Source organism: Panthera tigris, chromosome A1 (genome assembly GCF_018350195.1).
Source record: "Panthera tigris isolate Pti1 chromosome A1, P.tigris_Pti1_mat1.1, whole genome shotgun sequence".
NCBI lineage: Eukaryota > Metazoa > Chordata > Mammalia > Carnivora > Felidae > Panthera > Panthera tigris.
The window spans coordinates 82,868,002-82,882,790 of NC_056660.1; the positions used below are offsets into that span (position 1 = coordinate 82,868,002).

Below are 14,789 nucleotides of genomic sequence, written 5' to 3' on the forward strand. Positions count from 1 at the left end.
ATCCTCTGCAGCAATGAAGTGCCCAAAGCTTTCATAGGGGAGGCAGAGTCTAGAGAGTAAATAGATTGATAATATTTATACTTAAGTTTTATTTCCCTTTATTCTTTGCCTTATGCTTAACTTTATGCATTTAACCAATACAATTAAATAACTAATGTTTACTGATCTTTGTACATTTATAGGGAAAACATAAGATTTAGAAAATGAAAAACTCTGCTGTTTTTCTTCTTCAAATATTTGATTTTTTATTATTTTTTAAATTTTTTGTTTCTAGTTTATATTTGAATTCCAGTAAGTAAAAATATAGTGTAATATTGGTTTCAGAATGTAGTGATTCATTACTTATATATAACACCCAGGACTCAAAAGAACAAGTACCTTCCTTCATACTCCTCACTAATTTAAACCATCCCAGTGGCCAACGCCCCTCTAAGAATACTCAGTTTTTTCTCTATACTTAAGAGTCTGTTTTATGGTTCGCTTCAATCATTTTCCCCTATGTTCATTTATTTCATATTTTAAATTACACATATTAGTGAAATTGTATGGTATTTGTTTTTCTCTGACTTATTTCACTTATCATATACACTCTAGCTTCATCCACATTATTGCAAATGGCAAGATTTCATCATTTTTGATGGCTGAGTAATATTCCATTGTATATGTATGTGCATACTCCTGAACAAACAATGAGTCAAAATTTATTAAAAGGTAAATAAATATTTTGCAAAAAATAAAAATGGAAATATGACATAGAAAAATTTATAAAATGTGACAAAAATAATTCTAAGTAAAAAGTTTATAGTGATGCATATCAACATTTTAAAAAAAGATCTTAAATTAACTGATTAAAATAACTTAAAAATAATAATTAATAAAGCCCAAATTTAACAGAAGTAGATAATAATAAACAAGATAGTAGATAAAAATTAAACAGAGACTATTAAAACCAAATCAATAATCAATGTAATAAAGAACCATTTTTTGAGAAGATAAACGAAATTGGCAAATCTTTAGTTAAACTAAAAAAAGAAAGGACTAAAATTAATGAAATTATCAGTGAAAGAGATATTGCAACTTATGCCACAGAATGACAAATGATTTTAAGAAGCATCTATGAAAAACTATTTGTCTAGGAATTAACTAACTTAGGAGAAAACGATACATTTCTGTAAATATACCACCTAAAATACAGAATTATGAAGACATGGAAAATTGAGGCAGGTCATTAACAAGTAAAGAATTGAATCAATAACCAAAACCACACCACACGGAAATTCCAGGAGCAGATGCCATCACTAGTGAATTCTACCAAACATTTAATGAAGAATTAATAAGTATCCTTCTCAAACTATTCTTAAAAAATGATGAACAGGGAATGCTTCCAAACTTTTTAATGAGAAAAGTGTTAATATGATACCAAAGAGAGGGAACTCTAAAAGAAAATAAAAATTACAGGCCAACATTTCATGATGACCACAGATGTAAAATTCCTCAGGAACTATTAGCGAGCTGAATTCAACAGCACATTACAATTATTATTTTCAATTATTATTACACACGACCAAGTAGGACTTATTTCTGAGATGCAAGTGTGGTTCAAGATACATGAATTAATTAATCTAATGCATCATATAAACAGAATAAAAAATTAAAAAAAAATAATGCAGTCCTCTCAATAGATGCAGAGAAAAAAAAAAAACTATGACAAAATTCAGCATCCTTTTATGAGTAAAAACTCTCAGCAAAGTGGGTTTAGAGGGAAGGCAGCTAACTCAACATAAGAAAGGCTATATATGACAACCCCATGGCTAACATCATACTCACTGGTGTTAGGCCGAAAGTTTTCCCTCTAAAACAAAGAACAAGACCAGAATGTCCTCTGCTTCTCCTCTATTTAACTGAGTACTGAAAGCCCTAGCTAGAATATTAATAAATAGAAAAAAAAATTAAAGGTTAGCTAATTTTAAAAGAATGTAAAATATCCCTATTGGCAGACTGGATGACCATATGTAGAAAAAACTAAAGACTCCATTAAAATTACTGATACAATGAGGGGCCACCTGGCTGGCTCCGTCAGAAGAGAGTGTGAGTCTTGATCTCAGGCTTGTGAGTTGAAGCCCCACATTGGGCGTAGAGATTACTAAAAATATATAAGTAAACTTTAAAATAATTTTGGTAGAAGGAAAAAATGAATTATTTTAAGTATGTAAATCAACATATATTAACATTGAAGGAACAATCCCATTTACAATATCAATCAAAAAAGAATTAAACACTTAGAAATAAATTTTACCATGGTGGTAAAAGACCTTTGCACTTACACTGTAACACTAATGAAATGAATTGGAAATGGAAACACACGGAAATGGAAAGATAACCTGTGTATATGAATTGGAAGAATACCTTTGTTAAAATGGCTACGCTACCCAAAATGATCTTCAGATTCAATGTAATCACTTCCTACAGAATGCAATAGAGACCAGAAATAAGCCCAAGTATGTGTGTTCAATTAATCTTCAACAAAGACACCAAGAATACACAATGAGAAAAAAAGTTTCTTCAATAATTGATGCTGGGAAAACTGGACAGCCATGCGCAAAAATAAATAAATAAATAAATAAATAAATAAGATCCTTATCTTACATCATACCAAAAATAAAAGAAATACACATTTAACAAAAACAAAAAAATATGAAAGTTTACAAATTGTAGACGTCAATATAAGGAAAAACTTTAAAGACATTCTTTGCAAATATATATTGATTTCACACCAAAATCAGAGGCAATATAAGCAAAAACAGACGTGTTGAACTATATCAAATTCAAAAGCTTCTGGACAACAAGCAACAAGATAAAGAGGCAACCTATGAAATTGTACAAAATATTTACAAATTCTGTGCCTTATAAGGGCTCGCTATAAAATCTGTATAAAAAATGCTATGCAACTTCATAGCTAAAACAACAAATAAGTCAATTAAAATATAGAAAATGTACCTAAATCGATACATTTCAAATGAAGACATACAAATGGCCAATATACACATGAAAAGATGCTCAACATCACTCATCATCAGGGAAATGCAAATGAATATATTTTGCATTCTCTTATCCTTCGGAGACTTCTGTAAGTGTAAAATGATATTCTTTTTTTAATGTGTATTTATTTTTGAGAGAGAGAGAGAGAATGAGCAAGAGAGGGGCAGAGAGAGGGATACACAGAATGGGAAGCAGGATCCAGGCTCTGAGCTCAGCACAGAGCCTGACGTGGGGCTCAAACCCACGAACAGTGAGATCATGACCTGAGTTGAAGTTGGACGCCCATCCAACTGAGCCACCCAGATGCTCCAAAATGATGTTCTTGATGAAAGTCCAAGAAGTCCTTTAAGTTCTGAACTTTTTCTTAATTTACTTACCTTTTTTTCTGTTTAGTATGAACAATTTTAAGTAACCTATCTTGAAGTTCACAATATCTGTTTTTGAGATTGACTCCATTCTTATATCCTCCTAGTAAGTGGTTTTTTTTTTAATTTTAATTCCAGTAGATTTAACATACAGTGTTATATTACTTTCAAGTGTAAAATATAGTGATTCACAATTCTGCATATTACTCAGTGTTCATCATGATAAGTGTATTCTTAATCACTTTCACCTATTTCACCCATTACCTGACCCACCTCCAGTCTGGTAAACATCTTTTTGTTCTGGATAATTAAGAGCTTGGGTTTTTGTTTTCTTCTGTTTTGTTTTGTTGAGTTTCAGTTTTGGTTTTGGATTCAATTTGTCTCTTTTTTTCTCCTTTGTTGGTTTGTTTTGTTTCTTAAATTCCACGCATGATTGAAATCATATGGTATTTGCCTTTCTCTGACTGATGTATTTCACTTAGCATTGTACTCTCTAGTTACATCCATGTTGTTGCCAATGGTAACATTTCATTATTTTTTATGGATGAGTAAAAAAGAAAAGTTTATATATATCTTATTTGTTCTTCTAATGATGGACACTTGGGTTCCTTCTATATATGGACTATTGTAAACAATACTGCAATAAACATAGGAATGCATATATCTTTTTGAATAAGTGTTATTTTCTTTGGATAAATACCAGTTGGAAACACTGAATCATATGGTAGTCCTATTTCTAATTTTTGAGGAAATTCCATACTGTTTTCCACAATGGTTATAGCAGTATGCAGTATAAATCCCTTGAGGGTTTATATTTCTCCACATCATTCTTCTTTTCTTTTAAGAACAGATTTCTTATGATGTACTTCACATACCATAAATTCACCTGTTTAAAGTGTACAATTCAATATATATATTTTTTAATTTTAGCAAATTTGCAGTGTGTTCAACCATCACCACAATTTAACTTTAAAATATTTCCATCCCCACTAAAATAAACCCCATACACATTACCAGTCAATTCTAATTCTCTACCTGCACCTACAACATCTTGAGCAACGACAAGTCTACTTTAAAGCTCTATAAATTTGCCTATTTGGCACATTTTATATGAATGGAATCATACAGTATGTGGCTTTTTGTGACTGGTTTCCTTCACTTAGCATAACGTTTTAAAATTTCATCCCAATTTGTAGTATGTATTAGTACTTAATTTCTTTTTATTGGTGAATAATATTGGATGTTAGAGAATATCACATTTTATTTATTTCATCAGTTGATGTGCATTTAGGTTATTTTAACTTTTTGACTATTATGAATAACGCTGCTTGGAATATTTTTACACATTTTTTTGTGGGAGCATACATTTAAATTTTTCTCAGGTTAAATACCTAAGAGTGCAATCACTACATCATATAGTAATTCTGTGTTTAACCTTTTTTTTTAGTTTATTTATTTATTTTGAGAGAGAGACAGATAGAGAGAGAGAGACAGAGAGACAGAGAGACAGAGAGAGAGAGAATGCATTCGAGTGGCAAAGGGGCAGAGAGAGAGGGAGAGAAAGAATCCCATGACATGGGGCTTAACCACATGAACCATGAGATTATGACCTGAGCTGAAATCAAGAGTTGGGTGCTCAAATGACTGGGACATTCAGGCACACCACTGTGTTTAAATTTTCAAAGAACTGCCAAATGTTTTCCAACGGTTTTGCACCATTTTACATTCTCTGCTATCAATGCATGAGGGCTCCAATTTCTCCACATTCAATCTATTTTTTGTAATTTATTTATTTACATTCAAGTTAGTTAACATACTGTGTAGTATTGGTTTCAGGAGTAGAACCCAGTGATTCATCACTTATAAGATATAAGAAAATATTATGAAAAATCATACGCCAACAAATAGGACAACCTAGAAGAAGTGGATGAATTCCTGGAAACATACAAACGACCAAAGCGATACAGGAATAAATAGAAAATTTGAACAGTCTGATAACCATCAAAGACATTGAATTAGTAATCAAAAAATTCCCAACAAACAGAAGTCCAGAGCCAGATGACTTTAAAGGCGAATACTACCAAACATTTCAAAAATAATTAGTACCTATTGTTCTCAAACTATTCCAAAACACAGACAAAGAAGGCAAGAAGGCAAACTTTCAAATTCATTCTTTGAAGCAAGCATTACCCTGATACCATAAACATATAAAGACATGGCTAGAAAAGAATACTACAGGCCAACATCTTGGACAAACATAGATCCAAAAGCCCTCAAAAATACTTGCAAACCAAGTATAACAATACATTTAAAAACCATTCACCATGATCAAGTGGGATATTTTTTTTTTACTGAGTTGTAAGGGTAGTTCAAAATTCCCAATCAATCAACATGATACATCATATCAATAACAGAAAGGATAAGAACCATGTGATCATTTAAATAGAGTAAAAAAATCCATTTGAGAAAGTAAAACTTCATTCATGATAGAAACCTTCAACAAATTAGGTTTAGAAGAAACATACTTGAACATAATAAAGGCCATGTATTATAAACCCTGAGATAACATCATACTCAATATGAAATACTGAGAGCTTTTCCTCTATGGTCAGGATGAAGACAAGGATGTGCATTATCACTGATTTTATTCAACATAACTACTGAATATTGTAGCTACATAGGCAGACAAGAAAAACACAAAGAGAAATGTGGTTTTTTATTCAAAAATTTTTTGTCGTTTATTCATTATTGAAAGAGAGAGACAGAGCATGAGCAGGGGAGGCACAGAGAGAGACACACACAGAATCCAAAGCAGACTCCAGGCTCCGAGCTGTCAGCACAGAACCCAACACGGGGTTTGAACTCACAAACCGTGAGATCATGACCTGAGCCCAAGTCGGACGCCCAACTGGCTGAGCCACCCAGGCACCCCCACAAAGAGAAATTTGTAAAGAGGAAGTATAACTTTCACTATTTGCAGATTACATGATACTATATATAGAAAACCCAAAGACTCCACCCAGAAACTACTATAGCTGATAAATGAATTTATTAGATTTTCAGTATACAAAATCAATATACAGATTTATCATTTATATACACTATCATGAAGTAGTAGAAAAGGAATTTAAGAAACTGCCTATTTAGAATTTCACCAAAATAATAAAATATCTAGAAATAGACTTAACAAATGAGGTGAAAGGGCTGTACTCTGAAATCTACAAACCAATGATGAAGGAAGATGAAGACGACAGGAATAAAGGACAGAATATGCGATGTTTCTGGACTGGAAGAACAAATATCATTACCATGTTTATATTATCTAATGCAATATAAAGATTTATTGTAATTCCTGTTGAAATACCAATAGCATATATATATATATATATATATATATATATATATATATACACACACATATACATACACACACACACACACACACATATTTTGCAGAACTAGAACAGGTAATGATAACATATTTAGGTCTAAAATGAGTCCCTTGTCAGCAGCATGACATGGAACTTTTTTTCTTATCAATCCATTCTGTCACCTTATATCTTTTGATTGGAGCATCTAGCTTATTTATATTCAAAGTAATTATTAATGATATATGTTTACTGGCTTCTTATTATTTGTTTTGTGGTTGTTGCTGACGATTTTTTATGATCCTTTCTTGTCATTCCCCTTTTCATGTTTTGCTGATTTTATTTAGTGATATACTTTATTCTTTGCATATTTATTAGTGAGTATTTGTATATAGTCACTATTACCATATTACCTCTTTTGCATATAGCAGTCTTTATTTAATTCTTGGTCATTTAAGTTTGAACCCATTCTTTACTCTTCCTTACATTTTAGGTACATATTGTCACATTTTACATCTTTTTATATTGTGAATTCCTTGATATTTTTTTACATAAATATTCATCTGCTGATAGCTAGTTTATTTATATTTGCATATAAAGTAGAAGTTAATGGCTATTAATACTAAGCAAATTTTAATTTGACCTGGATTTAGGAAATCATTCAAACAGTTTAGAATTTGTTTCGTTTTTCTGTCACATATGAAGTCACATGTTCAAAAACAGTTATTCATAATTAAACAATGTCTAAACTATTTTTCTTATTTTCAGGTGGAAAACTAATTATGTATGAAGTCCTAAGAGAGAAAATGGGTGCTAAAATAAATTATTATAATTGAAGAACAGGGACTGAATTCCCTGGATGGATTATGAAATTAAATCACAGATGACTTACTAAAATTGTGTTACATATATTTTCTCTGGAAAGTTAAAGGATTTCAGTTACTCTGTAAATAGTATCATTCTTGATAACACCTGGAAGGTAAGTTTGAATGAGACTGTACATTCCAAAATATCTAAAGCATTATGATGTTCAATCAAAGGGAATAGAATTTTATTCAAAAGCTATATGTATTAGAAATTTTGATATATTGAAGTTCTTTAAGTACGGACCACTTTTTCATGTTGATCTCTAACTTACCCCTTTATAGTCTCTGTAAAATAAATGCATTTCTTATATTTGTCACAGATCTTTTGAAGGTTAAATTAAATAATACCTGTGAAGATATTAAATAAAAGGCATTATTTAGAACAGTGTTATAAATGCTAAATTCAGAATCATTGCAAGATTCTCCACTGGATCTAGTCTATTTGTTCTTGTTTCCAATCACTGTGAGGATCATATAGGCTTCATTTTTGTGCAATTTTCTTTAGTTGAACTAAACACATATAAAATAAGCATATAGCTTACCAATCAGGAACCAATAATCTAGTAAGAAAAATAGATTATTTTCAAAAATAATCAAGAGGAATAAATTAAGGTTATTGCAAATTAGGGTGGGGAGATGTGATTTGGATGTAAGTAATGATAGTAATGCTCATCTGATGAATTCATGTTGTGATACATGTATTTAAAGAATTAACCTATTCTACTTTTTAACAATCCTTAGAGGAATGGAGGGAATTAAAATAAAATCTCAGAGACATTAGCTAACCTGTCTGTTGACATAGGAGTTGGTGGTAGATCAAGACTATAAACTCAGTAAACTGTCTGATCTGAAGGTCCATAATATTGCCTTTACATAGAACAGAGGTAGACACCACACATCTTCTGAAAGTTTTTTATATGCAGATCTTGCTAGCTAAGGAATGAAGAAGGAGGCATGAAGAAAGATAGTCCTGTTTTGGAATTTGAAAGGAGGTGTGATTTACAAATGTGAAAGATTGTGGAACAGCAGACATCAAGTAAGAGACACCTCCTAAAAGGAGACTTAAGCTCCTACTTATCTCAGTTGTATCTTTGGGATCTGGAAGTAGCAATACATAGAGTTTGTTTTGGAAAATGGAGAAGAAATATTTTAAAATAGTGGCTTCAATGACTTTCTTCAGTGTCTCAAATCAAGGTCAGCAAGATGGTGAAATATGCTCTGCAGCTAATTTGAGCCATTTGAGAATTGAACTTATAAGAGGAGTGATACAATCCACTTATTCTTTGGGAAAATCCAAAATTAGAGTGTTGGGTAAAGTGAAAAACAGAAACTTAGTTTTATCTGTACTATTTAGATATGATGCAAATAGATGGGCTTTTTAGAAATACTGATAAGCCTTTCCAAAAGGTATCACAACTCACTTTTGAGAAATGTAACTTGAAAATTTTATAGGTAAACAGAGGATGGATTTAGGTGAATAATTCCTAAGTTTCCGTAAGGACATTTTTTGCATACCATTTTGTCTTAACATACTATTTATTTTTTGTGCCTTTATTAGGAGGGAGAGCATGACTTCTCCATTGAAATTATGCAGCATATATAGAGCAGAGATGAATGCTCAGTTATCCTAATATGTATTCAACTAAACTCTCCTTTTCTCAATTTTCTCTCCCTCATTCACTATCCCCCTCAAATTTCTTTCCAACTCATTTTTTCATTCAAAACACACAAGGTCTTTCAACATTCCACTGCATGTCAACTGTCTTTGTTTAGTCAACTTGACTTTTTTCCTCTCCTCTTCCTATAACAATTTTTAAAATTCTCTTTCTTCAAAATACATTTGTTGAAGCTGGTGAGCATAATTAATAAAAACATAAATTATATTTAGCTAAAGTTGTGTCATAGTCTATTTTTTAAGTATGTATAGACAAAGTCTATTAATTCCACACTGAGGGATTTGTTGAGAAATTATGTGGATAAAATTTGATGAAGCAATGGATTAATGTACATTATGTTGTTAACTTTATAGCTGTAATGCTTATATAAATTCCTCATGTTATTATAGCTATAACTAAATGCACTTATTAATATAAAATAACACATTTTAACTAAGACATTGCTTCAGAGAGATGATGTGGAGGAGCTTGAGCTGACAGTATTCAGAAATAAGTGTCTTGACCACCAATGTGAAACGTTGTTTACTATAGCTTCCTCTCCTAGGGCAGTAAAGGAAATGAGACTTTGTGAGATCGGTTTGCCAAAATAAAAGATCGTGCAATAACATAACATAACATAACATAACATAACATAACATAACATAAAATAATATATAATTAATATAATATAATAATATATCATTCTATGTATGCCCACATTGAAGAAATAAGAAACATAAAAAAAAAAATTACAGGAATATATAGGCAGAACCTCCTTACCTACTACAAAGTAAATTTTACATTTATCTACTGAAAATGGACAACTTAAAACTGTTTCTCATCTCAAATTATTAAAGATTCTTCTAACTGACTTTTATAGAAGCCAGTTAGTTTTGAACAGTTCTAACTATCTCCATTGCAATTCTTCCATTCGTTCCTTTTATGGGCTAAAATTCATGGATTGTTTTCACATAATGACATAATGTGAAGGGGAATAGATTTAAAATGTGATGGAGTTTGTTGTTAACACAGAGATTGTAAAAAGCAGCCATGAGCAAAATAAGATCTAAATATAGAGTCAGGTCCTGTCACTTTTAAATAACAGAGACAAAGAAAGCATAGTGAAACATCATTACAACACCCCTTTAGCAATTTATTTTTATAAATTACTCCATAGAAATTTGATTTGGAAGTTTGTACATAGAGTGAACTGCAGAATGTCAAGGACATTTACTTCCCTAGATAATGCCACCTATGTAAGCTGTATTCAGTCTAGATAGCATTATACGGTCTTGATTAAGCAGAAAGATAGACAAGAAGACAAATGCAGGCCAAAGAAAAATCTGGCCCATGGAGTTCTTCAGCCTGTGCAGCTTTCAAGGCACTTCCACTTTCCAAATTTATAGAATTTTTATTTATGCAATTAATGTCCAAATTGGGAATACTGATGAATCTGTTGTTTTGGGTATTATTCCAGGATGCACAATTGATTGAAAGATTACCTATTAAAGGGGAAAGTGGCAAATTGTCAGGAAATGACTAGATATATGCTGAATGTTCCATAGGTACTAATATTTATGTTTCAAAACATAAAGAGAGAGACTTTCACCAGGTATAACAACATGAGCAAACTTGAAGTAGAAAGGATATATTGCTTTTTAGAAGCACAGAAATGATAGTAAACCAAGTGATGTTTTAATTTTCTGTTGGCCAATAAATTTTAATCAGAGGCTTGAAAACTCATGTTATATTTCAGTAGTAATGTTTGAAGTTTTTCTGTAGCATGCATAATCACTTTTGAATCGCAGTTTGAATAAGGATAAAAGATTGTGTTAGAAATATTTAATAAACAATTGTGTGTAAGAGGAATGAAAAAGTAAAAATACTTGAAAATTTAAATAGCATGAGCTACGCTTATTTACACAATGTGGGTTGAGTTTCTTGACAAGTATTATAAATATAAGGAAGAATGCTAAGAGAATTTATAACTGGTCAGAAATTTAGGATGTATTAAATACCTGAGTTATGATTGAAATATTTTATACACTGAATTGTTGAATGCTACAGAGATAAAGAGTTTAGAAGGACCCAAAGTGGTGAAGAAAATGAATATTCATAATCTGTCCAGGGAGTGTTAGGGAAGAAAGAAAGTAAAGAATTTCTTGTCTTTTGGAGAGGGGATAAAGAAGGGAAAAAATGAATGTGAAAATAAAGAATTATATGTATGCTATTGCATAGCCAAAGAAATCTTAAAAGGTTTTGCTAAGGACATGGAAGAGATTAATTTTATGTAAGCTAGAATAGTGTGGAGGTAAGTAAGTGTGGTCTCTCTTACTTTTAGTAGTATATATTTATTTTAAAATATATATATCATATAAACTTCACTCCAGATAATATTCACACTTTAAAAATATGATCTAATTTGATTTTAATAACACACTGTAATATAGATATTATAAACATTCAGGTTAATATACTGTAAAATAAAGATTGCAGGAATTAATTGCCTAAAATCACACAGCTGAAGTAACCTGTACCAGATATGCCTTTGCCTTTGTACTCTCCTTTATCCTGTATCTTTATCTTGAGATCAATACTTGACTGCCTTGTGGACACATGTCACTTTTAGAGATGAGTGAGGAAACGGTATATTTATGAGGAACTATTTACACTACAACCCACCATTGTTAGAATAAATATTACATAATGGACATCAGATTGCTGATTTTTCAATCTCTTCTGTTTACCTGACATGTGATTAATCTTGTCTCATTTCCATCAATACATGATTTTCTCTACACTTTGATAGAAATTTTATGCAAAATTTCATGGAAAACAAAAAAGAACCATAAATAAAATCTCATTGACTTCTCAGAAATTTATGTCTTCCATGATCATAAAGTTTTTATGAATGGATAATCTACACTACGCATATAAGCTGACTAGTTTCTCTAACCTCATTATATGACTTGAGAAAGTTCTCATATTTTTATTTTTTTAATGTTTATTTATTTTTGAGACAGAGACAGAGACTGAGCAGGGGAGGGGCAGAGAGAGAGGGAGACACAGAATCCGAAACAGGCTCCAGGCTCTGAGCTGTCAGCACAGAGCCTGACGCCAGGCTGGAACCCACAAACTGTGAGATCCTGACCTGAGCTGAAGTCGGATGCTTAACTGACTGGGCCACCCAGGTGCCCTGAGAAAACTCTCATATTTTTAACATGTAACTTACTATGTCTGTGAACCACACATTCTTCATTAACAACAAACTTGAATTTAAATAAATAAATTTTAAAAAGAAAATAATTCATCTAACATAAAATAATCATATCAAGATAAAACAATGCTTTAATATATCCAGTCTAAAAATGAAATTATGACCAGAGAAACAATTGCCTCTTGCTTAGGCAATTTGGTAGAAGTGGTGACTTAGGGAAGGAAGTGCTTGATGTTTCTATAACACAATCACAGCCATTTGTCACTTCTTGTATTCCTTGCAGTAAACATTTATCATGGCATGGGAGAATCAGACCTTCAACTCAGACTTTATCCTGGTAGGAATCTTCAATGACAGCCCCACTCACATCTTCCTTTTCTCACTGGTCTTGGGCATCTTCACAGTGGCCTTCATGGGAAACACTACTATGGTTCTCCTCATCTGCCTGGACAACCAGCTCCACACCCCCATGTACTTCCTTCTCAGACAACTCTCCCTCATGGACCTCATGCTCATCTGCACCACTGTACCCAAGATGGTTTTCAACTACTTGTCTGGCAGGAAGTCCATCTCTCTGGCTGGTTGTGGAGCCCAGATATTCTTATATGTGTCTCTGCTTGGAGCAGAATGTTTCCTGTTGGCTTCAATGGCTTATGACCGTTATGTTGCCATTTGCCACCCATTAAGATACACAATTCTCATGAACCAGAAAATATGTGGTCTCATGGCAGCTTTTTCATGGATTCTTGGCTCACTTGATGGTATAATTGAAACTGCAGTTGCATTGTCTTTCTCATATTGTGGTGCCCGAGAAATACCCCACTTTTTCTGTGATGTCCCTGCCCTTCTCACTCTCTCATGCACTAACACATTGTTATTTGAAAGGATGATATTTATATGCTGTATTATTATGCTTCTTTTCCCTGTAGCAGTAATCATTGCTTCCTATGTTCATGTTATTGTGGCTGTCATTCACATGGGATATGGAGAGGGCCCACGTAAAGCTTTTGGCACCTGTTCCTCTCACCTCATGGTAGTAGGAATGTATTACGGAGCAGCCATGTTCATATACATGCGGCCCAGTTCAGATCGTATCCCCACCCAGGACAAATTCGTGTCTGTCTTCTACACTATCCTTACTCCCATGCTGAATCCTCTCATCTATAGCCTCCGCAACAAGGATGTGGCCAGAGCATTCATGAAGGTGTTAGGAAGGGGTAAGTCTGGAGAGCAAATTGCCTGATAATCTTTACGCTTTGTTTTTTCCCAGTACCTTCTTTGCTTTATGCTTAAATCTATGTATTCAATCAATCCAATTAAGTAACTAATATTTCCTGATCTTTGTAGATTTATAGGCAACAATAAAGATTTTAGAAATTGAAAAATTGTTTTCATTTTTTCTTCAAATAGTTTCAATTTTTATGGTAGTTTGAAGCTATGGCTATAAGGAAATCATTTAGTACAAAAAAATCCGCAATTTATTCTATTGTATTATACCAATTAAAAATTTTTTTTTGCCATGACTACATCCCATTGTTTGGTTGCATTGATTAAAATTATTGTTTTTATAACATGTCATAAGCTTAACCTTGGAGAAAAAATGCTTTTTATGAAATCCAAAAGTCTTAATTTGGAGTGATCAATTTTTTTAAAAAAGTGAATGACGAAGCAATTTATGGGAATGAATATAAGATTATTATGTAAATGAATTTGTCATAACTGGATGGGAAATAAGGGGTATTGTATTGTGATATAGCCACATTGAGCTTTAATTATTCTAGAAATTGCCCTTCTTAGGGGCGCCTGAGTGGCTTGGTCGGTTGAGCATCCGACTTCAGCTCAGGTCATGATCTCACGGTCCGTGAGTTTGAGCCCCACGTCGGACTCTGTGCTGACAGCTCAGAGCCTGGAGCCTGTTTCAGATTCTGTGTCTCCCTCTCTCTCTGCCCCTCCCCTGTTCATGCTCTGTCTCTCTCTGTCTCAAAAATAAATAAACGTTAAAAAAATTTAAAAAAAAAGAAATTGTCCGTCTTCGGGATAGTAGATAACTGGGGTGTTATTTATTTTATTTTCCTATAGAAATCAAACAGTCTTATACATGGGAAACTAAAATGTAAATATGAATCCTAAAACATGGTTTTTCTCATTCTTATTTTCCTCTTTATATGGATTGTGTACTGTTATTGTATGAAAACATAAAAATTTTTGTTTAATAAAGAAGTATTGGTTTTCTTTAGGCTGCATATTCTCCTTAAATCTCATGTGTGACATCCCCAAAT

At 32.3% G+C, this 14,789-nt stretch overlaps 1 protein-coding gene across 1 annotated transcript; it reads left to right on the forward strand.

Moving 5' to 3' along the window:
- The first annotated feature begins 12,805 nt into the window (after positions 1 to 12,805).
- Positions 12,806 to 13,753, forward strand: LOC102958302 (olfactory receptor 2M3-like). Its single transcript, XM_015542384.2, has one exon. The coding sequence runs from the start codon at positions 12,806 to 12,808 to the stop codon at positions 13,751 to 13,753; it is 948 nt and encodes a 315-aa protein (XP_015397870.2).
- The last annotated feature ends 1,036 nt before the right edge of the window (positions 13,754 to 14,789 follow it).

What these genes read in the sequence shown, in the direction of transcription:
- LOC102958302 (XM_015542384.2), top strand. Translation starts at nt 12,806, where the DNA reads ATGGCATGGGAGAATCAGACCTTCAACTCAGACTTTATCCTGGTAGGA.